This window comes from Coloeus monedula, assembly GCF_965178545.1.
Source record: "Coloeus monedula genome assembly, chromosome: 1".
In the NCBI taxonomy this organism is placed as follows: domain Eukaryota; kingdom Metazoa; phylum Chordata; class Aves; order Passeriformes; family Corvidae; genus Coloeus; species Coloeus monedula.
Window position 1 is genome coordinate 88,502,909 of NC_138781.1, and position 19,070 is coordinate 88,521,978.

General features: G+C 37.9%; 1 protein-coding gene across 3 annotated transcripts in view; it reads right to left on the minus strand.

Moving 5' to 3' along the window:
* Positions 1 to 481: 481 nt before the first annotated feature.
* The window catches only part of GRB10 (growth factor receptor bound protein 10), a 145,672-nt gene continuing 127,083 nt past the window's right edge, over positions 482 to 19,070 (minus strand). For all 3 annotated transcript variants that reach the window (XM_082295568.1, XM_082295569.1, XM_082295567.1), the window contains 11 exons: positions 18,777 to 18,892; positions 16,679 to 16,753; positions 13,456 to 13,593; positions 12,815 to 12,925; positions 11,505 to 11,603; positions 9,960 to 10,037; positions 9,183 to 9,299; positions 8,241 to 8,307; positions 7,173 to 7,260; positions 4,397 to 4,490; positions 482 to 3,578 (listed from right to left, as the gene is read on the minus strand). In XM_082295568.1, the coding sequence (XP_082151694.1) occupies positions 3,432 to 3,578; positions 4,397 to 4,490; positions 7,173 to 7,260; positions 8,241 to 8,307; positions 9,183 to 9,299; positions 9,960 to 10,037; positions 11,505 to 11,603; positions 12,815 to 12,925; positions 13,456 to 13,593; positions 16,679 to 16,753; positions 18,777 to 18,892 (1,130 nt within the window). In that variant the 3' untranslated portion in view covers positions 482 to 3,431. The remainder of the gene's footprint in view (positions 3,579 to 4,396; positions 4,491 to 7,172; positions 7,261 to 8,240; positions 8,308 to 9,182; positions 9,300 to 9,959; positions 10,038 to 11,504; positions 11,604 to 12,814; positions 12,926 to 13,455; positions 13,594 to 16,678; positions 16,754 to 18,776; positions 18,893 to 19,070) is intronic.

Below are 19,070 nucleotides of genomic sequence, written 5' to 3' on the forward strand. Positions count from 1 at the left end.
ATGCCATACAAGGATTACAGGGGTAAATAATTGCTTTTTGGAAGTACTGTTGAAAAGTTTTCTGATCCAACAGCTATCAGGCCAATGAAGTGTTTTATGCAGAGTGTGCATTTTCCATGAGTTATAACTTTATGACCCTAAAGATGGTCATGGTATGTTGGTCTGATATGGTTCTAGTAGCCATCCCAAATGAATACCGTAAATTTCATAGCAGAATATCCCCAGTAATTTTCCTCAAACAAAAGGGGTGAACAAGTTCTTTTCTAAATAAAATGCAGTCTATCCTAATACGAATCTTAAGACAGAACAGCCAGGATAAAGGTATCTTGGGGATTGTGTTTCCTCGTCACGCTTCTTAAAAGCTGTTTAACATGACCCACCCAATTAACCTGAATTAAGGCAAGAGATACACAGTGTACTGATATATCCAAAAGACGACATTCATTCCAATATAAAATGAATAGCATTGTATTAACGTTTATTTCTAATTACAAGAAACAGAATATCAGTCCCTTATTTGTACAAAAATACCTGAAAGATTACAATTAGGTTCACAAGCCAAAAAGCTATTTACAGTATGAAGCAAAGCATATTGAATAAAGGTTTTGTCTCTTAAGTTAATACCTTTTGCATTCCCTGAAACTTTAAACTTTATTCCATTTTACAGTCACTAAATCTTGCATTGTGACAATATAATTTACGATAAGCAAGTCTTGCCACTGGAAAGGTGCATTGATTGGTCAAACTGTCAGGTATTTAGTGCAGAAAAGATAAGACAAAACATCTAAACTGAGGCACGTGTTTCTTCAAGATTAATTAACAAATAAAAAGTTTTTTGTACTTTAACACCTATTGTAACATAACTTAACTAGTAACCTCATTACCAAAATGGTTTGGCATTTTCCTTCTCAACATATTCAAGATTGCTACATGAAGTATTTATTTAGAAAATAAAATCACAGGCAAAAAGATAAAAATTCAACAGGCTCCAAAACAACCCTGAGCATCCCCTTTACATTCATGTCATTTAAATACAAAAATAAGAGTCAAATGTCCTTCAGTCCTTGGTATTCTGAGCTGGCAGCCAGCTGAATCTGTTGGAAAACTAAGGTGGTATTGACTGTTTTCCAGCAGAAAGAAGACAAAGCAGTGATCTGCTTAAGTAAGATTGTTGCCACTTTGAAGGTGGTCACTTTCTCAAAACAGCTCACTTTAGCTGGGAAGAGTACAAAATACTAAGTCAACCATCTACATACAAAAATCATGGTTCATAGTCAAACTTTTATTCTCAATTTAAATAAGATGCAAGGTTTTTTTTTTATAAATATGAAACACTGCAAATACTATCCGCCTACTGGGAAAAATGCATGGTTGTCACTAAGCTATGTAAACAGAAAAACTTAAAACTACAGCATAAATGGTCTTATTAAACTGGTAATGTAGTCAATACAAGTATCTTTTTTCTCCTAATAGGGGCCAAATAGAAGCATGCAAAGTGAAGTCAGACTTAAGTTAGCTCAATTTCAAGGTTTAAAAATACATTGTCTAGAAAGCAGGAACACTCATTTCACTATGTACAATTAAAAAAAGCAAAACAAAACAAAACAAAAAAGGCTTCTACTAAAAACAAAATCAATTCTTCATTTTTAGTATCTAGACATTAAATGGAAAAACAATACTAAATGTGTTCTGTAAACTAAAATACAGTGTTTCTATACCATTGACATAGTTTAAGCTGATATGGACGACTCAGGCAGGTTATGGTTTGTCTTAAGCTATTCTTAACACTACATGAAGACCTTAAAGTGTAGGATTGGTTTTCCTTCTTTACCCTTTCAGATGGCTAGGATTTCAAACCCAGTGGCAAATATTAAGGATTAACTAGCCTGTGTAAATAATTTACCATTTTACAAATGCTCCATTCTGCACTACACTCTGCAAGTTCCCAGGGTGGAATACTTCTCACTGTGGCTAATGGCACCAAGCACTGGGAAGTTATTTCAGTTCAAACAGTTGCTGAAGGAATGGTTGGTTGCAATTGCAGGATCAAGGCGGGACTTGTCTGACTTTAATACTGATTTATCATCAGAAAGAGTTATTGTGTAAACATGAAATAATTCATTTAAACATTAACAATAAAGTAGTTCTGATGACAAACCAGCACCAGAGCAAGATACATGCTTGTCTGCCACGGGTACTGGCGTGCAGTAGCACACATGACACAGGGATCACCAGTTACCTCGATGGATGATATTGCCAGCAGCTACTTCACAATCAAATCTGTTTCTATTCCCAGAATGTTCCTTCTCACCATGTAAACTTTCATGGCCCTACAAAAAGCAGAAGGGGTACAGTTCTTCTTATGCCCTATCCCCAGGAGAGCTTTGTGTCACTGTAGCTTTACTATATTGAAAGAGCTCTTTGAAACAGTCTGAAAATTCAAGGAGCTATAAAGCTAAAAACACTGTTTTTTAATATTTTTTTTTATTTTGTCATACTAAGACTACCTGCAGAAGAATCTTCTCACAAAAAATGGTGGTTTCAAATACAAGTGTAGTCATTCAGTCCTACTCTATTTAGTAACAGTAAGTTTCCTCAGGAAAACAGTCAAAAGGCTGTAAAAAACAAACCACCACTCCAATAATAAAAATTTGTGCATAGAATCTAATACAGTTTCTGCATGACTGGATGCCACTAATATGCCATCAACATACTACAGCCATAATGCTACAAGTCAACAGTTTTAAGAGTACGTATATTGGTGGTATGTTCTTTTAAAATTGTATCCTCATTGCTTCTTCAAAGACATCTGCAGATCTTTGAACCTCAGGTCTCTCTCAGGAAAGTACTGAGATGCGCACGCGCACACACACACACACACACACTTCTTGATTTTCTTCTAGATCCTTTTAGGCTGAAGCATTCCATACATTTTAGGGTGCAGATTAATACCCAACTCCTGCATGAATTTTAAAAGCCACATCAGCTCCTAATATAGGCTGCATACAATATCCGAAACAAAGTAGGAGTGCAAAAAAAGTGATCAATACAAAAAGTAAACACACTAGTCTTAATTGTCAAGATTATTCCAGGGCAAGAGTTCTTTTCAAAGATTTCTCTTCACACTTGTTCCTGTTAAGTGGCCCAGCCAAGATAGTTTCCAGTTTTGTTTTAAATTTACTCATTGTTTTACAGACCCTCCCCCCATTTTTGGGATGCTGGGACACTCAGCAGCAATCACTCTTAGGTGTTAGACAAACCAGCAATCTTGGTCTGTTGGCACCTGTCGAATCCATCCCTTTCAGAGTCCCAAGGTGCATAATATTTATCTTTTTTAACCAACTTACGAATCTGCCAATTCCCCAGTGTCAACGTTCTCTTACAATTACTCTTCTATCAAATCCAGTCTTCAGTGAGAGTCAGATTTAAGGTCATAAGGCCACTCGGATGCAGTGGTGTTTGAGTTTGCAGGGCAAGACTCCTTTGTTTAGTTGATAGAATTCAACAAGCTGGATTAGATCACTGAATTTGGTGTTCCCATCATCCAGACTGAAAAATATCTGTCCATCATCTTCACACTAGGAAAACAAAACATCAAGTTAGGCTGCTCATGAAGAGATACAAGCACGGAAAAACTTCGAGAGTACCACCAGTGTGTGACATAAATAAATGATGGCCACTTGGTTGGCACTTGGTTGCCCAAGCAACCCAGTGCCTGCAGTTCTTTGTGAAACCACGCACAGCGCTAGAAAAAACATACCTTAACACAACTTGTAACGTTTTGCTTATGAAAGTGAAAGCTTGTGGGCGGAGTAATTGAAAGTTGTACAGACAGCACTGGCATTAATTAAATAAAACAAAAGTACCCCAAAAGGATTTGGTAGCTGTTTGTAAAATTGGTAGGCTAAACAAGGGAGGAGGATTTGGAACAATAATAAAAAGGTCTACAAAATCTTAAATTTTTTCATGCTTCTTTTGATCAAGATAAAAATCAAATTGTTTTCCAAATTCTCAGTGTAACATTATTTGAAGCTCAACATTATTGGATAACCTCCAGAATAAAACTTTTTAAAGTTTCCCAAAGTTACTCTATGTTTGTTTAAGTGACATGGGAGACAACAGCTGCTGTTGTTGCTGTCAGTCACAGAGAACAAGTTCTGTGCATTACACAGACTTGTATGATGTAGTGACTTACACTAAGTTTTCCAGCAATGTTAATCAATAATTTTAATCAGACATTTGACAATTCTAAAGATTATCTGCTTACATACTTGCTAATGGAAACATCCTTGTTAGATACATCAGTAATTAATAAGAGGTCTCCTCAGAAGCTGGCAAAAGCTTCATGGTTTAAAATTTCGGGTTGTGTTACCAGTATCAAAAATAATCTACTTACCGGCAAGATTTGAAAATGCTTTATTTTTTGATGATGGCATAACGTAAGTACAAATGCCTTTGGATTGCTTTGGCTGTCCCGGAGAAGAAATAATCTAGGAGAGAACATTTTTAAGAACAAATTGAATACTCCTATTTTTTGTTCTTAAATAATCAGAACTACTAAGTAATTTTGTGCCACTGCCAAACTCTTCTTTAGTTGCTTTAAGAGGTGATTCCATAACTGGCAATTTGCTTTCAGTTACTTTACCACACCTATGCAACATTAACAGATGAAGAAACAAGAGGTGCAACATACATGATGGTAATTCTTCCCCTAAGAATGTACCTATGAGGCTTTTTTTAAGGTTCCCTCTAACTCAGCTTTCCATTAATGATACATGCTCTCATGAAGAAAATGTTATCATTTAATTCTAGAGAAAACCTGAAGTTCTGTAGATGGCAAAGTAATATATGGGAATCTGTTCCCACTCTACGATATCTTGCATCAGTTCACAAAAATCCAGTGTCAGCAAAATTACGTGTAGGTTAAATGGCTGCAGTTGCACAGTAACAGCTTAATACTTTTTAAAAATTATTTCCCAGTTATGTAGCTTCCACATCATCAAGATGGGGAAAACACACACTGATGTTTCCTCTAGAACACTCCTGGTATTTTTCCCTCAGCATTACGGAAAAAAATGTACTTTAGGCGTACAGCTACCAACATCATACACTATGTAGCTGTCACTTTTAAGTTAACCCACAAAACTGAAGTCCTACCCCAAATGGACTTTATTTAACATCCATACTGGGAAGAGGAGGAAAAGAGCTAGATAAGAAACCCCGTGTTTCCTTCCCTTAACATTTATGAACTAAGGAAGCAGATCTTCTCCACGCCACAGGAAACAAGAATGTACTTTTGGCACAAGGCTTATAACACTAATCAGTGGATTTGTGAGATGGCTGAGCACAGGACTGGGGTAGGCCTCTTAATTGCTGACCACTAAGCCAGGAACACACTTTCCCAAGGCGCAGTTGCAAGAACTGCTTGTAGTCTTAAGAACCCAAAGAATTTACTCCAGCTCCTCAGAACTGATTGAGAAATGTCAGTACCACAAAAATGCACCATCATAACCAGGGTCAGTTCAGTAGTCAGGGACAGGCATGTCTTGCCACCCTCAGAAGCCATGCATGGTACTTGAACATTCCTTTATAATCCTGGGAAGACCAGATGTGTGGAAAAGGGACAAAAGCATTTATAAATTAGGATCCATGTGAGGGAGAAAGACCTTACCTGCCCTGTGGTTACTGCAGTTCATGCAGATATCTCAATTATTTTTTATCTAGCTGTTTCAGATAATGCATGGTATCGTAAGCTGGTGGCACAAAGCAAAGCTTTGCACAACTGATGCTGCAACTGTTTACTCAACCTCTGGCAAGCAACCAGCTACCACACAAACAGTGACTACAAAGATAGATGCACCCTCAACAGGAGCTTCAAGACATATCAAAGATAGCAGCATCAGTTGCTTGTATACATTGTTGAGCCTCTTCCACAAACCATCAGGAAACTTAACTTTCTGCCTCCTTTTGTTCAAGAACACACAGAGCAGGAAAACGTAGGCAGGAGTTTTCCACCCGGAAAATCAGGATCCTTAGATCTCAGAGCACATAGGTAACATGGTTCTTTTGTCACTGCTGATGGACCTTACTATGGCCAAACTAACCAATTTTCACCTTCCACAGTAAGTAAGCTGATCAGGCACATATTTAACACAGCCTCAAACACATGAACACATTTATGAAGACCTCAAGAAGGATGGACCACTGGATTCCTAAGGCAGCGAGTCAAAATGAGCCCAAGATTATAATGATATGTGGTATGAGAAAACCAGAAACCCAAAAAGTCAGCAGTGCTCCTTTGCTTTCTTAGCTTTTCTTCTCTGTTGGACCTGCTAAGCTAAACCCAATTGCCTTAGCCTAGACAAGACTGCCCCAAAAATAAGCAAACACTGCTTGATGAATATATACATGCAATTTTTACTTCCCTAATGTATTTTAGTCTTCAGAAAGATTAGTGTTGCTTCGAATCAGAAAATGATGAAGAAAGGTTTGAATTTCACTGTCTCCTGTGAAGCCAACATGGATGTTTCTACCTTAACCCTGAGAGCAGTGAGGATAGTGAACCAAAGGCAACCATGCCTTTCCCATCCTGCAAATAAACATTGCTGAATGCAACTTCCCTTCAGTAACTATAACTGCATATAAATAAGGAAAACAGATGCTTAGGAGATACTTAAATCTCAACTACAGACATTTTAGAGAGTGCTGGAACAGGTACTTCAATTTCTTTGCTCTAGAACAGAAATAAATAGTGAGCCAGCACCATTAGCTGCTCTGATTCATGCAAAAGAGCATGGATGGCTGATTATAAATTTGTAGCCAAATGGTTAGGTACAGCTTTGCCTGAAAAATATGCCCTCAATGCAGATTACAAGAATTAACTATTTTCAAGTTCTAACACTGACGAAAACTTGATTGCTTCTGTTGGAAAAAAAGAAGGACATTTAAGTGTATTCCTAAGATTTTACTTTTCAAATTAAAAGTTAGGACCCACTCCTACAAACACACACTCTGACTTTTTGGAATCCAGGCATAGGTTATAACGGGGCTACTCGGCAATCAGGTTACTCAGAAGTGCTCAGAAACCTGTAAACCATTACAGCAGAAGCTGTGCTCTCATCTGTAAAGATTAGACTCTCAGATCATAAATACTGAGCAACAAGAATACCTACCCATCTACAAGCCCTTGTTGCTTAATAATCCTGTGAGATTCTTCTCTAGAGATTCTGCCATGAAACCAGTGCTGTGTCCTATGAATAACTGGAGAAGAGAGGAAAAAGAGGGAGAGGACGGTTAAAAACAGTTACACATGCAACCATTTATTCCACATACTAATTATTTAAACATTTTAAAAGTGGGTTAGTTCTCTTACAGAATATAAAGTATCTTCCATCAACCTACATAATAAAAGAATAAATATAAAAAAATGCATCTACTTAATATACCAAGTAGAGAGGCATTATCTCCATGTATTTTCTGATTTGCAGATATACAATTAGGTAAACAAGAGAAGTCTCTTAGAATATTGCCTTCTCATAGCTTCTTGAAAATGTTGGGACTAACAATTCTTAGAACACAACGTGTGAGTGAACAAGTTAGAAATAAGTCTCTCTAACTCTCAAATACAGAAAAGCACTTCAGATGGTGCTTTCAAGAGTCAAGTTACCCCCAAATACTTTTATCTTTATTGTTTTGTTTTTCAAATGGTATTTTAAAATTCTGTTAACAGAATAGCAAAAGAGAATAGCTGTGTTTCTTCCAAGAAGTCTAGGATATTAATATGAAATTTCCTGTTGTTTTATTAAACTTACAATTTCAAAGAAATGTTCAGGACCTGCATGTTTTATATTTTTCAGTTATTATGGAATGAATTCTGTTTTGAAAACTCTCATTTCTACTCTTTAAAGATTAAAAGATCACTCATAGACTTTTCTTGTCCAAAACAGAGAATTAACTGCTGGATTCTTTTAAATGGAAACATTTATGGAGTGTCTGTTTTTACAAAATCTGGGTTTCAAAAGACTAGTCCTAAAGAGAAGCTTGAGTGGGCCATCAAAGGAAAACAAGTTCCTTCTACGGTGTTCATATGGGTAAGGATGTTAAATGACACAGAAGCTACTGATTAAGATTGTACGTGACGTCAAGGCATTCCTTCTACATGGCTGCACTCTGTATGAAATGTACCTTTTCTTTACCCACAGAGGCCTCTGATACTATGGTTACAAACCATCAGAATTTACCTGTACTCAGTGTGGAAGGATGGAGTGGACTTTGGCTACCCAAGATGTTCATTCTTGTGCTACGTTTCTATAGAGAAAATGAATTACCGTTAAATCCACACTAACGCCTCAGGAGAAGAGAATTAGTGCACATGCAATACAGATTTAATTTACAGGAAACTGGGGGCTGGGCAGATTTAATGCAAGGATGAGAAAAAGAAATGCAACTTTGAAGGGGGCTAATCTACAAGCAGCAGCTCATTTCAGTTGGCTTAAAACACAAGCCAGATGTTAATGATGAAAGCTCAGTATCTTAAAAGAAAAAAAAAAAAAAGGAAAAAAAAAGACAGAAAAAAAGAAAAGTCTGATATGTTTCTGCTCAGGCAAAACACCAGGCACTCAGTAAATCAAGCAGTATTTCCCTCCCGTACATAAAGCACCAGCTAATGCTTCAGTAATGACTCCTTTTCCCTAAAAGACGAGCATGTGGGAAAACTTGTACTGCAGCTGTCTGTCCACAAGACACTATAAACAAGTTACATCAGTTTTCATTGCAAGAGGTCCTGCCTCTTGTATATTCTGCAATTAAACTTACTGGGAGCAAGCCATTAGTCAGAGCCCCAGCCTCTTCCATGTGGGGAAGCATTTAATTTGACATATTCCTCCTCAGAGACTGGTTTTGCAAACTGGCAGTAAAGTTCTGGTGGGTCTGCTTTCCCCCTCAACTTTCCTCTGGACACTAGGGGGACAGAGAAGCAGTGGTAGAAGGTTGTTGTGAATGTGACAGTTTTGCTAAAGATGGATATTGACTTTCAGATCTGCATGCTTGCAGTGTGATTGCTTCAGGTTGGAGCTAAGCTATACTGTGACCAGCACTGCACTAACATCATAGCACACTCTGTGTTTTGGCTCTCAACAGACACTTACTGATCGCAAAAATAGAAAAGAAGAGAAGATAGCTACCCTCCAAGCATGTCCTTCTTCCAAGGCAGCACTCTGTGCTTCAGCAGGATTTTCAATAACTCTTCCTATTTGCCCCGAAAAATCCATTGCTACTAGTGAGTTTTCAGATACACTTCTCTGAAAAGGAATTTTCACTTGTTTCAAAAAACAGGGAAAGAAAAAACCAGCTTGAGAGTTTCATTTCAAACTGTTTTGGTTTCAGAAGACTGTCCAAAGTCCTCCTTCAAAAGCACAGAAAATACATCTTATTTTTTTCCCCCTTTCAAAAGATTCAGAGACAAAAATAGATGGTTTTTCTTTTTCAACCATAGGGGAGGGAGACGATTCAAAAGCTCAGAATAAAATCTGTTTGCTCATGTTGCCCACTTGCCCTATTACAATATTCCAGTAATTCTCAGGGCCAGTTGGGATCCAAATATAGGATCTTCCCTTTTAGGTAGGTAACAGTCAGCTCTTGGCCCAACATATTTTAGGAAATTTACGTGTTAGTTTTGCCAGACCTAAGCTGGCTTCTGCAGAGACAGCCAGATGTCTCTGTACCGTACATCTCAAAGAGCATGACGTAGCCAAGATTTTTCAATCATGTGGATCATGTAAGCCTAAGATAATGGAGAGCCAACCACGGGAACTGTACTCATGCAAAACATGAACTTTACATTGATTTGCTACACAATGCTGAATTTACATTTCTTAGCGTAAAATTTTCCACTTTTAAAATGCAAAAGCAAATATATCTTTTCCAACATTATACATCAGTGAGTAAAGTTCATTACTTACTACTGGAGTGGAAAAGTGTGGAAGCATGGCTTTTCGCTGCTGAGGAATTCTATAATTCTGGTACAATAGCATTCCATACTGCCAACAGAAACACAAGGACATCATTATTCAAATATATGCCCTAGGGAAAAAAACTGTAGTGATTTCATAATACCACTTATACTGGAGCAAGGTGCCACCAGTTTATTATTTTCCTGATCAGAAGCTGTCCCGAAGCCATTTGCATTGAGTAATAGTGATTGGCAGGTGGCAATCAAAGAGTAAATATGCACAAGTTTTATTTAAAAAAATACATGCTTGAGTGATATACACAGGTAATTTCTGCCACTCTCAGCTACCACTATGTTTGCCTTGTAGAACACAAGCTTTCAGTTGAAGTCAGAACAGACACATTAATTCCCTTCTTTTTACCTCCTAGAACTTAAAAAATAATCTGTGCAAGACATCCAAACCCAGTTTCCATAAAGATAAAAAATAAGAACCTTTCTAATTCACTAGCTCTTTCAATAAATTTCACCAGGAAATATCACTTGGTACTTTTCTCATCCTTAAAAAAATAAGGTGATTGAATTCCAGTCATGCTCTTGGTTGAACATGATAAATTTTAGCAACACTAGTAGCTAGGATGGTAGGAAAAACACCTACTCAGTGCCTTCCCTAGAGGCACAGTGCTGAAGTATAGCAACATTGATTACTGAATGTTCTAACTGAAATGGTTTATACAGGGTAATACAGGACTATGGAAAGCTAAATGAGATGGTGAATAAAAAGGAGGGTTATGAACACAGCCTTGGGGCACAGCCTTAATTTTCACTGACTGTACACCTTTAATCATCTTTTGGTGTGTCTTAAAAACAAACTTGTTTTTTTTCTGTATGTAGGACATAGTAAGGTACAGAAGAATACAGCAGTTTTCAAGGCAGAACATTCAGAAAAAGACTTAGAACCAAACCAGAATTTATGTACATTTTCCTATGAAGATCAGGACGTTCTCTGGTTCAAAGGGCACAAAATAGTCAGCTTTCTCCTCAGTTCTCTCCATCCTGATTTTGTTTCAAAAAGCAGTGAAGCCTCCTATCATATTATCAAGAAATTTCATTGTTTGCTCTTAGATATGAGTAACTTTCACCCAGACACAGGGTTACTTATCTTTGTTACTTCTAATAGAACTTTCAGAAAAAATGAAAAAAACCACAAAAATTGCAAAAGGCATTCTGTTCTGGCTAAGAGAACCACTTACCATTATGAAAACATTAGCTTTATGATAACTTGAAAATACCTTGTTAAGCAGGTTTTTAAATTCATTCACGTATCTCAAATTTGGATCCAAATCTAAAATTATACTTCATTCATATGTGGAAGGAATAGATCTCTGTCCTGTGCTTAAATTCTTAGGTGGGACAGGTCTGCTTGGCATTTTTCTCTTATCCATACTGTTTTGGAGCAGATGATAATTAAGAACATACAGGTAATTTCTCATTAACAAAATAACAAATGCCACTTAACTATAGGTGTAGCTTTGCAAAGCTAGAAGAGATTAAATACCTTGAGGAGTCGAAACGCAGTCATCCAGCACGTCCTGCTTTGCTCATCTTCAGCACACAACAACCGCAGTTCCTTAGTTTCATTTCTCACTCTGTTTGGCTTTAAAGTAGTAGAGGGAAGTCAGATATATTCATTAGAAAACCAACAACACTGTAAGTGTACTGCAGGGTAAAAGGAAGGTGCAGTACAAGTCTAAAGAATTAGCCAGAAAAAGCTCCCACCACACTGAATTTAAAGCTCAGGAGAGGCTGAGCATGCTTTGAAAGAAACCACTTTCTCAGCTGGGTTCAACAAGATAAAATGTTGGTGCCTCCTGACTTTCAGAAGCTGGGCTCATTGCTCCTTGTAGGTCCCCTCCAACTCAGGATATTCTATGATTCTGTGATTTGAAATAATGTGCAGTTCTAGCAGTTTATAGGAACAAGGTACTCAAGCCATGCTGAGAACTCAAAACCAGACCTGGGCACTTAGTTTTGCTGGTTGTGGTAGTTGAAGGGGGTTTTTTGGTGGTTTGGGTTTTGTTATCTTTTTTTTTTTTTTCCAAATCTGTGAGAAGTTTTATAAACTCCCATTTGAGATGAAGGATGAAAGTTTCCATAACAGAAGGTAACTGAAAGTTTGCTTCCATCAGTTCAGGTTCTGTCCTGCAGCCAGTCTCTTTGATGCAAACCCTTGTTTTCTAGCTCTGCAATGGCTGCTAGGAAGGAAACTGCTTCACTACTGTCACAAAACCAGCTCCCAGCTTTATTTTCTTCTCAGAAAATTACACTTTTCAAAGCATTGAAATACTTTCCAAATGAATCTTTCAGCACAACAGTTTTAAAAATCTTCAAAGGCAACTGGTTATTCTTATATTCATTTTTCCAAGACAGTCTTCCTCTTTAAATAAAGGCGAACCTCTGGCCCACAATAATGGTAAAATTGCACCCCATCAGAGCTCGCTGTGATATAGTTTTGGTGCTTGCTGTCCACAGAAACTTTTCTATTCAATTAGAGAACTTGGAAAAGCTTTCATCTGTGAGGTGAACCAAGGCCACCTCACAAGCACACCATGCTTCAGCACTGAGCTGCTCTTGAACAAAAATTTCCCAAACCAAAGGAGCACCAGATAAAGTGTTAAAAGTGTCACATAAAATGATGACAAGATTCACAGGACATGCCTGCCAAATGAAAGATGTTAAAGATCAAGTCCTCATGACAGAAAAGGCTTGCAGAGTTGTACATACAAATCCCATTTAGCTGGGGGTTGGGGTGACTCTGAGCTACCAACACCGTCTGGAACTTTGAAAGAATTCAGTGAGAAGGTTTACCTTTATACAAAATCCATACTCTGCAGGGGCATTGTACAACTTCTTGCCTGCTATCAATGAGAAGATATTGCTGTCTTCTAGGTCAGCCAACAATTGCAAATGTCTTGGCTCCTGGGGAAATAACATGATTTAGCACAGGTAAGTGAAAGATTTTGGAAGATGTTGTGCAAGCTCTGCAGTCTCTCAAGCCCAGCTTCCAACAGAGGGCAGTGCACGAGCGCTGCTCCTCTCCCAGGCAGCCCTCGAGTGGACATGGCACACACCCCCTAAATATCAGCCTACCAGCTGAAGGTGCTTGGTACAAGAAGCTCACAAAATACTTGTGCAAACACATCACATTAAAAATGGCCTGGCCTATTACATTGCTTCAGAGAAATCTGAAGGTTAGCACAACTTTAGTGGCCCCAATGATGTTGCCTAGCTGGTTTGTTTTTATTTTATATTGAAACTCTATGGCTGTGTTCATGCATTGAGAGCCCAGGGCTTGACTTTCATTTGATCGTGCCTTACTTATCCTTTTCTATGGAATAAAAAAAGGGAACACTGTGTGGAAATTTTTAAAAAACAGCAAAAAATACCCACTGTAAAAGCAGAAAATGCTTTCACATGCTACTACTGTGCAACTTCTTTTTTAATCTTACCTTTGAAGTTCCTTTTGTAGAACAATAAAGTCCTGATCTCCTCAAACACATAAACAGTTTCTTCCATGATTTCCTACCCAGCTCTTTCACATGCAAGAAACCTTGAATTTCAGGGCAGCTACTGGAGTTTAAAAAGTTCTGTTGGAGAGGAAAATGTAGATGAACATTGTGTCCTATGGATGAATTATAAAATTGTCACTGTATTTTCAGAACAGAGAAGAAAATGGCAAATCACTATGCTGACTTGAGGTGCAGTTTCACGCTAGGCTTTAACTGACCTAGATGTTTAATCTGATTTACAACCGAAATAGATATTCCTGCTCCTCCCATTGCATCTACCTGGCCATCTCCTCCTGCAAGTGACACCTTCCTATTCTCTGCATCAAGATTTAAATCTCAAAAAAGCTATCGCTTCTCTGTATCCCCATTCATCTTGCACTTGGCCTGAAGGGAGAGAAAGTAAGCTTATTAATTCTTAAAATAATACCTTGTCACAGTAATTCTGGCAAATTGTCTAACTGGAAACATTGGCCAAAATCTCCATCTTTATCCTAATGTTTTGAAAGGGAAGAGCCTATTTCAGGATTTCAAGTTTTCCCAGGACAGGAGGTATAAAAGACCACAGAGTATTTAACTGAAAATGAAATGTAGAGCAGTCAAGTAAGTGCCAGCAGTTATACCAGACTTCAAGATTCAGAAGCATTTATGTTCTTGACGTAAGTAGAAGGACTACATACAGAATAATTGGTGATGTATCACAGGAAGGAAGCATTAATTATGTAGGAGAACTGATGGATTGCTCCCTTATTACAACAGGCCGGATTTTTAAATGACAGAGGGCTTGATCAGTAAGTTAAATGCCAAATTAATAAATTCAACAAGTATGAACAAAAATGCAGGAATCTGGTTGGTCCAGATGTCTCTGCAATTCTTCAAAGTTGTGTTTTGGTCTTATTTGGCGGACAATGCCCACAGGAAACAAAACCAAAACCAGTGCCCTGTGTCAAAATTCTTACTTGCATTAAACCCTATTTTTTTCCAGTCCTCCTCCTCATCTCATCTAACACAATGGGAAAGAACAATCAATTTTCTTTCTATTTGTACTATGAATTCACTTCTCAGCTGTGAAAGGGAAAGACCAAAAGGAGAATAGATTCTTTTTGTCCAGTCAGCTAAAACAAAGGTAAACTAAGATGGCAAGCTTTTCTGCATGTCTGAGCCAGGTTGAGACTAGGAAAAACAGATCCCAGTGGTTTTAATGCTATTGTCATGACTAAAAATACTTGCTCTTAATGCAGTATATGATATCATGAGATGGTATTTAATATTCTTCCCTCTTATGTGTGTCATTAAAACCAGCAGAATTGCTCAGTGTTTCAGGTGGCCTCACACGCAACATGGTTAATGACTACTAGGCTGCAGGAGGTTTACCTTCAATAAATTACAACTGCCACTGAAATTCTGAAAAATGGTTGTGTGTTTTTTAAAAGAAAAGAAGTACTTAAAAGATATACTTTAACGAAGATAGTTTTTTATGGTTAAACAATGAACTAGAGAGAATATACTCACCCTCTTTCCCCCACCCTCTTGTGTTAACCCCCATGACTTATGCTTCTCCAGGACTGTACCTTTCTGAGCCCTCCCAGAAGCAAACTCTCATACCTCATGAGGTTGTAAGGTTTTCCTTTTGCTACCACTGGAGTTACCCTCAAAACTTTTCCATCTTCAAGAACATCTTGCTCTTTTGGGGAGTCCTGCTGCTTGTATTAACAAGCAAATTCAATTCTCCACTTAAACTACCGGGAAAATGGGTCCAAGGTATGAAGACCTCTCTCCCTACCAGTCTGTTGCAATGCCAGTCCATGCCAGTTTTGGTTCCTGATTACAACCTCATTGCACATGACTTTCATTTATAATTCCAGAAATTGGCTTGATTTTTTTGTTTGCTTGTTTCCCAGATGAACGTGGATGCTAATGTGTTAAATTTTGTCAGTGAATATGGAACTAAAATTTAGTGGACTTTGATATAGTTAAGGGACAAAATGAGTGCACTGGTTTAAAAGTTAGTAGAAACTTGTCATCTTTAAACAGAAAGTCAGTGCATACTTGCAAACATGCAAAATGACAGAAATCAAGCCAAAATCAGCTATTTGTACATATATATTCTTCATCTATTTGTGCTTCTGCTTTATAATTTGCCTGTTATTCATGGCACTGTCTTCCAGGCATCATGGTCTTATGTTCTTAGTACAGTACTCTTTTAATAACTGTGTTTTAATTTGGCTCCAGAGTTGAATGTCCACAGTTTAAGAAAACAAGTGAAAATTATTTACACTATGGGGCTTAGATTAGAGTGCTAAAATTGAGAGATTTAAGTGAAACAGTTACTGATCGGAGAAGTAGCCCACCCTTCAGCATCATCCTTGAAGGCCAACCAACTGTGCCACCACCACGGTTCCTTTATGAGCAAGCAAGAAACTGTACAGTGACAGCAGAACTTCAGCATAAATGCAGCACACGTGCCACCACCACGTAGATTGCACAACTCTACCACCACATATGCATAAGGAACACACCCCTGCAATTTAACTGGGGGAGCTTTAAATGGGATTAGTTTGCAAATACTGTGTACAAATTTCTACTTGCACTTACTTCTTAGGGCATTATTTTTCTACACAAAAGAGCTTCTAGTTGGCTGAATCATGGGGAAGTTGGTCCTTATTGTTAATTCTTGCCAGGGACAAACATAGGACACAAAAAGCAAAAGCAAAACCTCTCATCATCTCAAACCCATCTTCTAATATCCACTTGCATTTTTACACTTTCTCCTGTGCTGTGATGTGGAGTATAGAAGAGTACTTCTGTTCTGCCTTTTATAAAAGGTATATTTGTTTTTCTAGAAATGTATCTGCCAAGACTGTTTGGGAGTAACATTAGGTGGCTAAACCAGATACCCACAGAGTAAGTTGAGTATTAATGGAACAAATATGTATGACCATAGCTATGAATACTTTGTGTTTACAATTTACACCTCAATGCCACTGGGCAAGATCTTTGTTAGATATTTTCAACATTAACCCCATATGCTAACTCACTACACTGGTCTTTCTCTGACCGACTATTTTCCAGACCTTCGAATTCCCTCCCTCCCTTCCTCCCGTCCTCTCAACCCCTCCCCTCCAGTTCCAAAACTTTCTTTGTCCATACAGATAATTTACAGTACCTGCAAAAGTTGTGACTGTGGGATACTGCCATTCGTTTGCTGGCACCAGGCGACCATTTGTTCTGGAAAGAAATTCTAGACACAAAAAGAAGACAATTGGAAGTCACATTATATTTGAACACTCTTACAGAGAACTAGTGACATTTTCTTCAGTCATTAATTTTTTGGAACTATCACTATTAAATCAAATTGGAAATCCCCTGACACAGAAAGTAATACTAGGGCTTTTCAAGTGCAGTTCTTCCCTTCCTTCTGCTCACCAGATGCCCATGCAGACAGATTGTGGGTTTTTAAAATATCTGATATGCAGCATTTCGTAAGTGCATCTTCCCATCACTTCCTCTTCTACTGAGGGCTTTTGGGGATTTCTAACAGCCTCTACTTTCTTGGGAAGGAAAGGATGAATAGTCCTGCAAGTTGAGTATGCAGCGACTCCTTGCTTATTGCATCAATGACTTGACTTCAGATTTATTCCTCCAGTTCCCCTTTCATCTGCTGCTTCAAAATTCCTGTATAATTTGGTACACTGAATTTACTATACACAGCAATGACATGAAATCATTCTTGAGGTTTTTAAACATTATTTGAAGCATGGAGACATACAGAAATGCCTGAAATAAAACAATGACTGATTATAACAAGATGAATCACAACAAAAACATTTCCAGTTTAGAACATTTGTCACTCTTCAAGCAATATAAATTTCAGTCTTTAGGGCATAAAGAGAAGGGCTGAAGAGGAATCACCCTTCTGCCAGGTAAGTTGCACAATGAGTTATGAAAACTAACATTTACCAGCCTCTCTTGAGTAGAAACAGTGCCATATGGCAACAGCTAATGCAACGGATAGGGAGCCTTCGCATTCTTACACCACAAGAATGATTTATTCTGTGATTGCAGGAGCCTGGGACCGAATGCCAAGCATTCTGGGTTTTACTCCCATGCTCTGTTATTAATTAAAATATACCACATGAAACCAATGTGCTAGCTCCTCTGATACCCAAACTTCTGTACAACGCTCAGATGTTCATAGGTTATCAGATGGTGAGATCAACAGAAGTGAAAAACTAGGAACACTCCATGTACAGAAATGTTTCACAGAGTAAGTCAAGGCACAGACTGAAACAAGCACCAGCAGATGACAAATGTACATGTGAGCACACGTGCAAGGATGCAGCAACTGTGCACTTGCATCTATGAGGAAAGGAATGAATTTATCACCTGCAGTTACTTCAGCAGTGAGTTCAAATGTGACCTCGTGCATCTTTTTTTCTTCTTGCACCACGAATGCCTGACTGACCCAAAATCTGTTCTTATCTAACCACCTCTGGATTACCCTTCCTCAGCTATCTCAGTGGGTTACACCAGCTGACATTGCTTCATGCCAACACTCTGCTCCAACATAATTGTTTAGATAAAATGTGAAAAATCATCCCCAGATAAGCAGTTACACTGTAACCAGTTTAAAATTACCATGTTTGAAGATCTTACAAATCCAGGAATAGGTATAGCGATGGCCTATACCTATCAAGCATGGCTATACATGAGGACATAGAGAGGGCAAGCTACTATGGTCAGTAAAGAAGGCAGACCATGCCAGTAAAGCACAGCCACAGGTGAAACAATGTTCAATACACGTAACGATAAACTGGACATTCCTTGTATGAAGTAAGTGCTTTAGGGGTTACCCAGATGGGTTTTGGTGTTTTATTAATTATTACTGCCAGAAATTAAAAGGTTTGGATACTGCATGTTATGTGATTAATTTGCTTCGAATCAAGTAACTTTGAAGATAATGAGTAAATTGTATTTCTGGTTGTTTTTCTTAAACCTATAGAGATTTCCCTGTCTTGGTCACTCTCCAACATAACTACAGACATTTTGAAACCAGTATATTTGGTAACTTGAAAACACTTGAGGTTTTTAGGCTGGGAGGAGAGTACAAGGAATTTAAACATTGGTTAAAATTTCTTTGGAAAGAATTCTGTTAGTTGGTTGCCTATTTTTTTTAATAATAGATGTTTAAGACATAACAGTGCCCAGCAATGTTATTGCAATCCACCCCTCTGTGGTGTAAACAACTAAGTAATGAGACTCACCATGGGATTTTTGAAAAATTCGTATTTTGCGTAATTCTTCCTGAACAAAAATTTACTTTCACTTCCCATAGTGGACTCAACTTGAACTATGAGCTCATGATCTTCCAAGCACCTCTCTGTGGAAAAAGAACATGATGTTAACACACAGCCAACCAACAGAAGGAATGAGACCAACTAAGAACAGAAGTAAAACAACCCAGTGTCATTACATTACCTTTTAAGAAATTAGCAAAACACATTATAATTTTCAAACCATACTGCCATGAGGCAATACCTTACTTTGTAATGTATTAC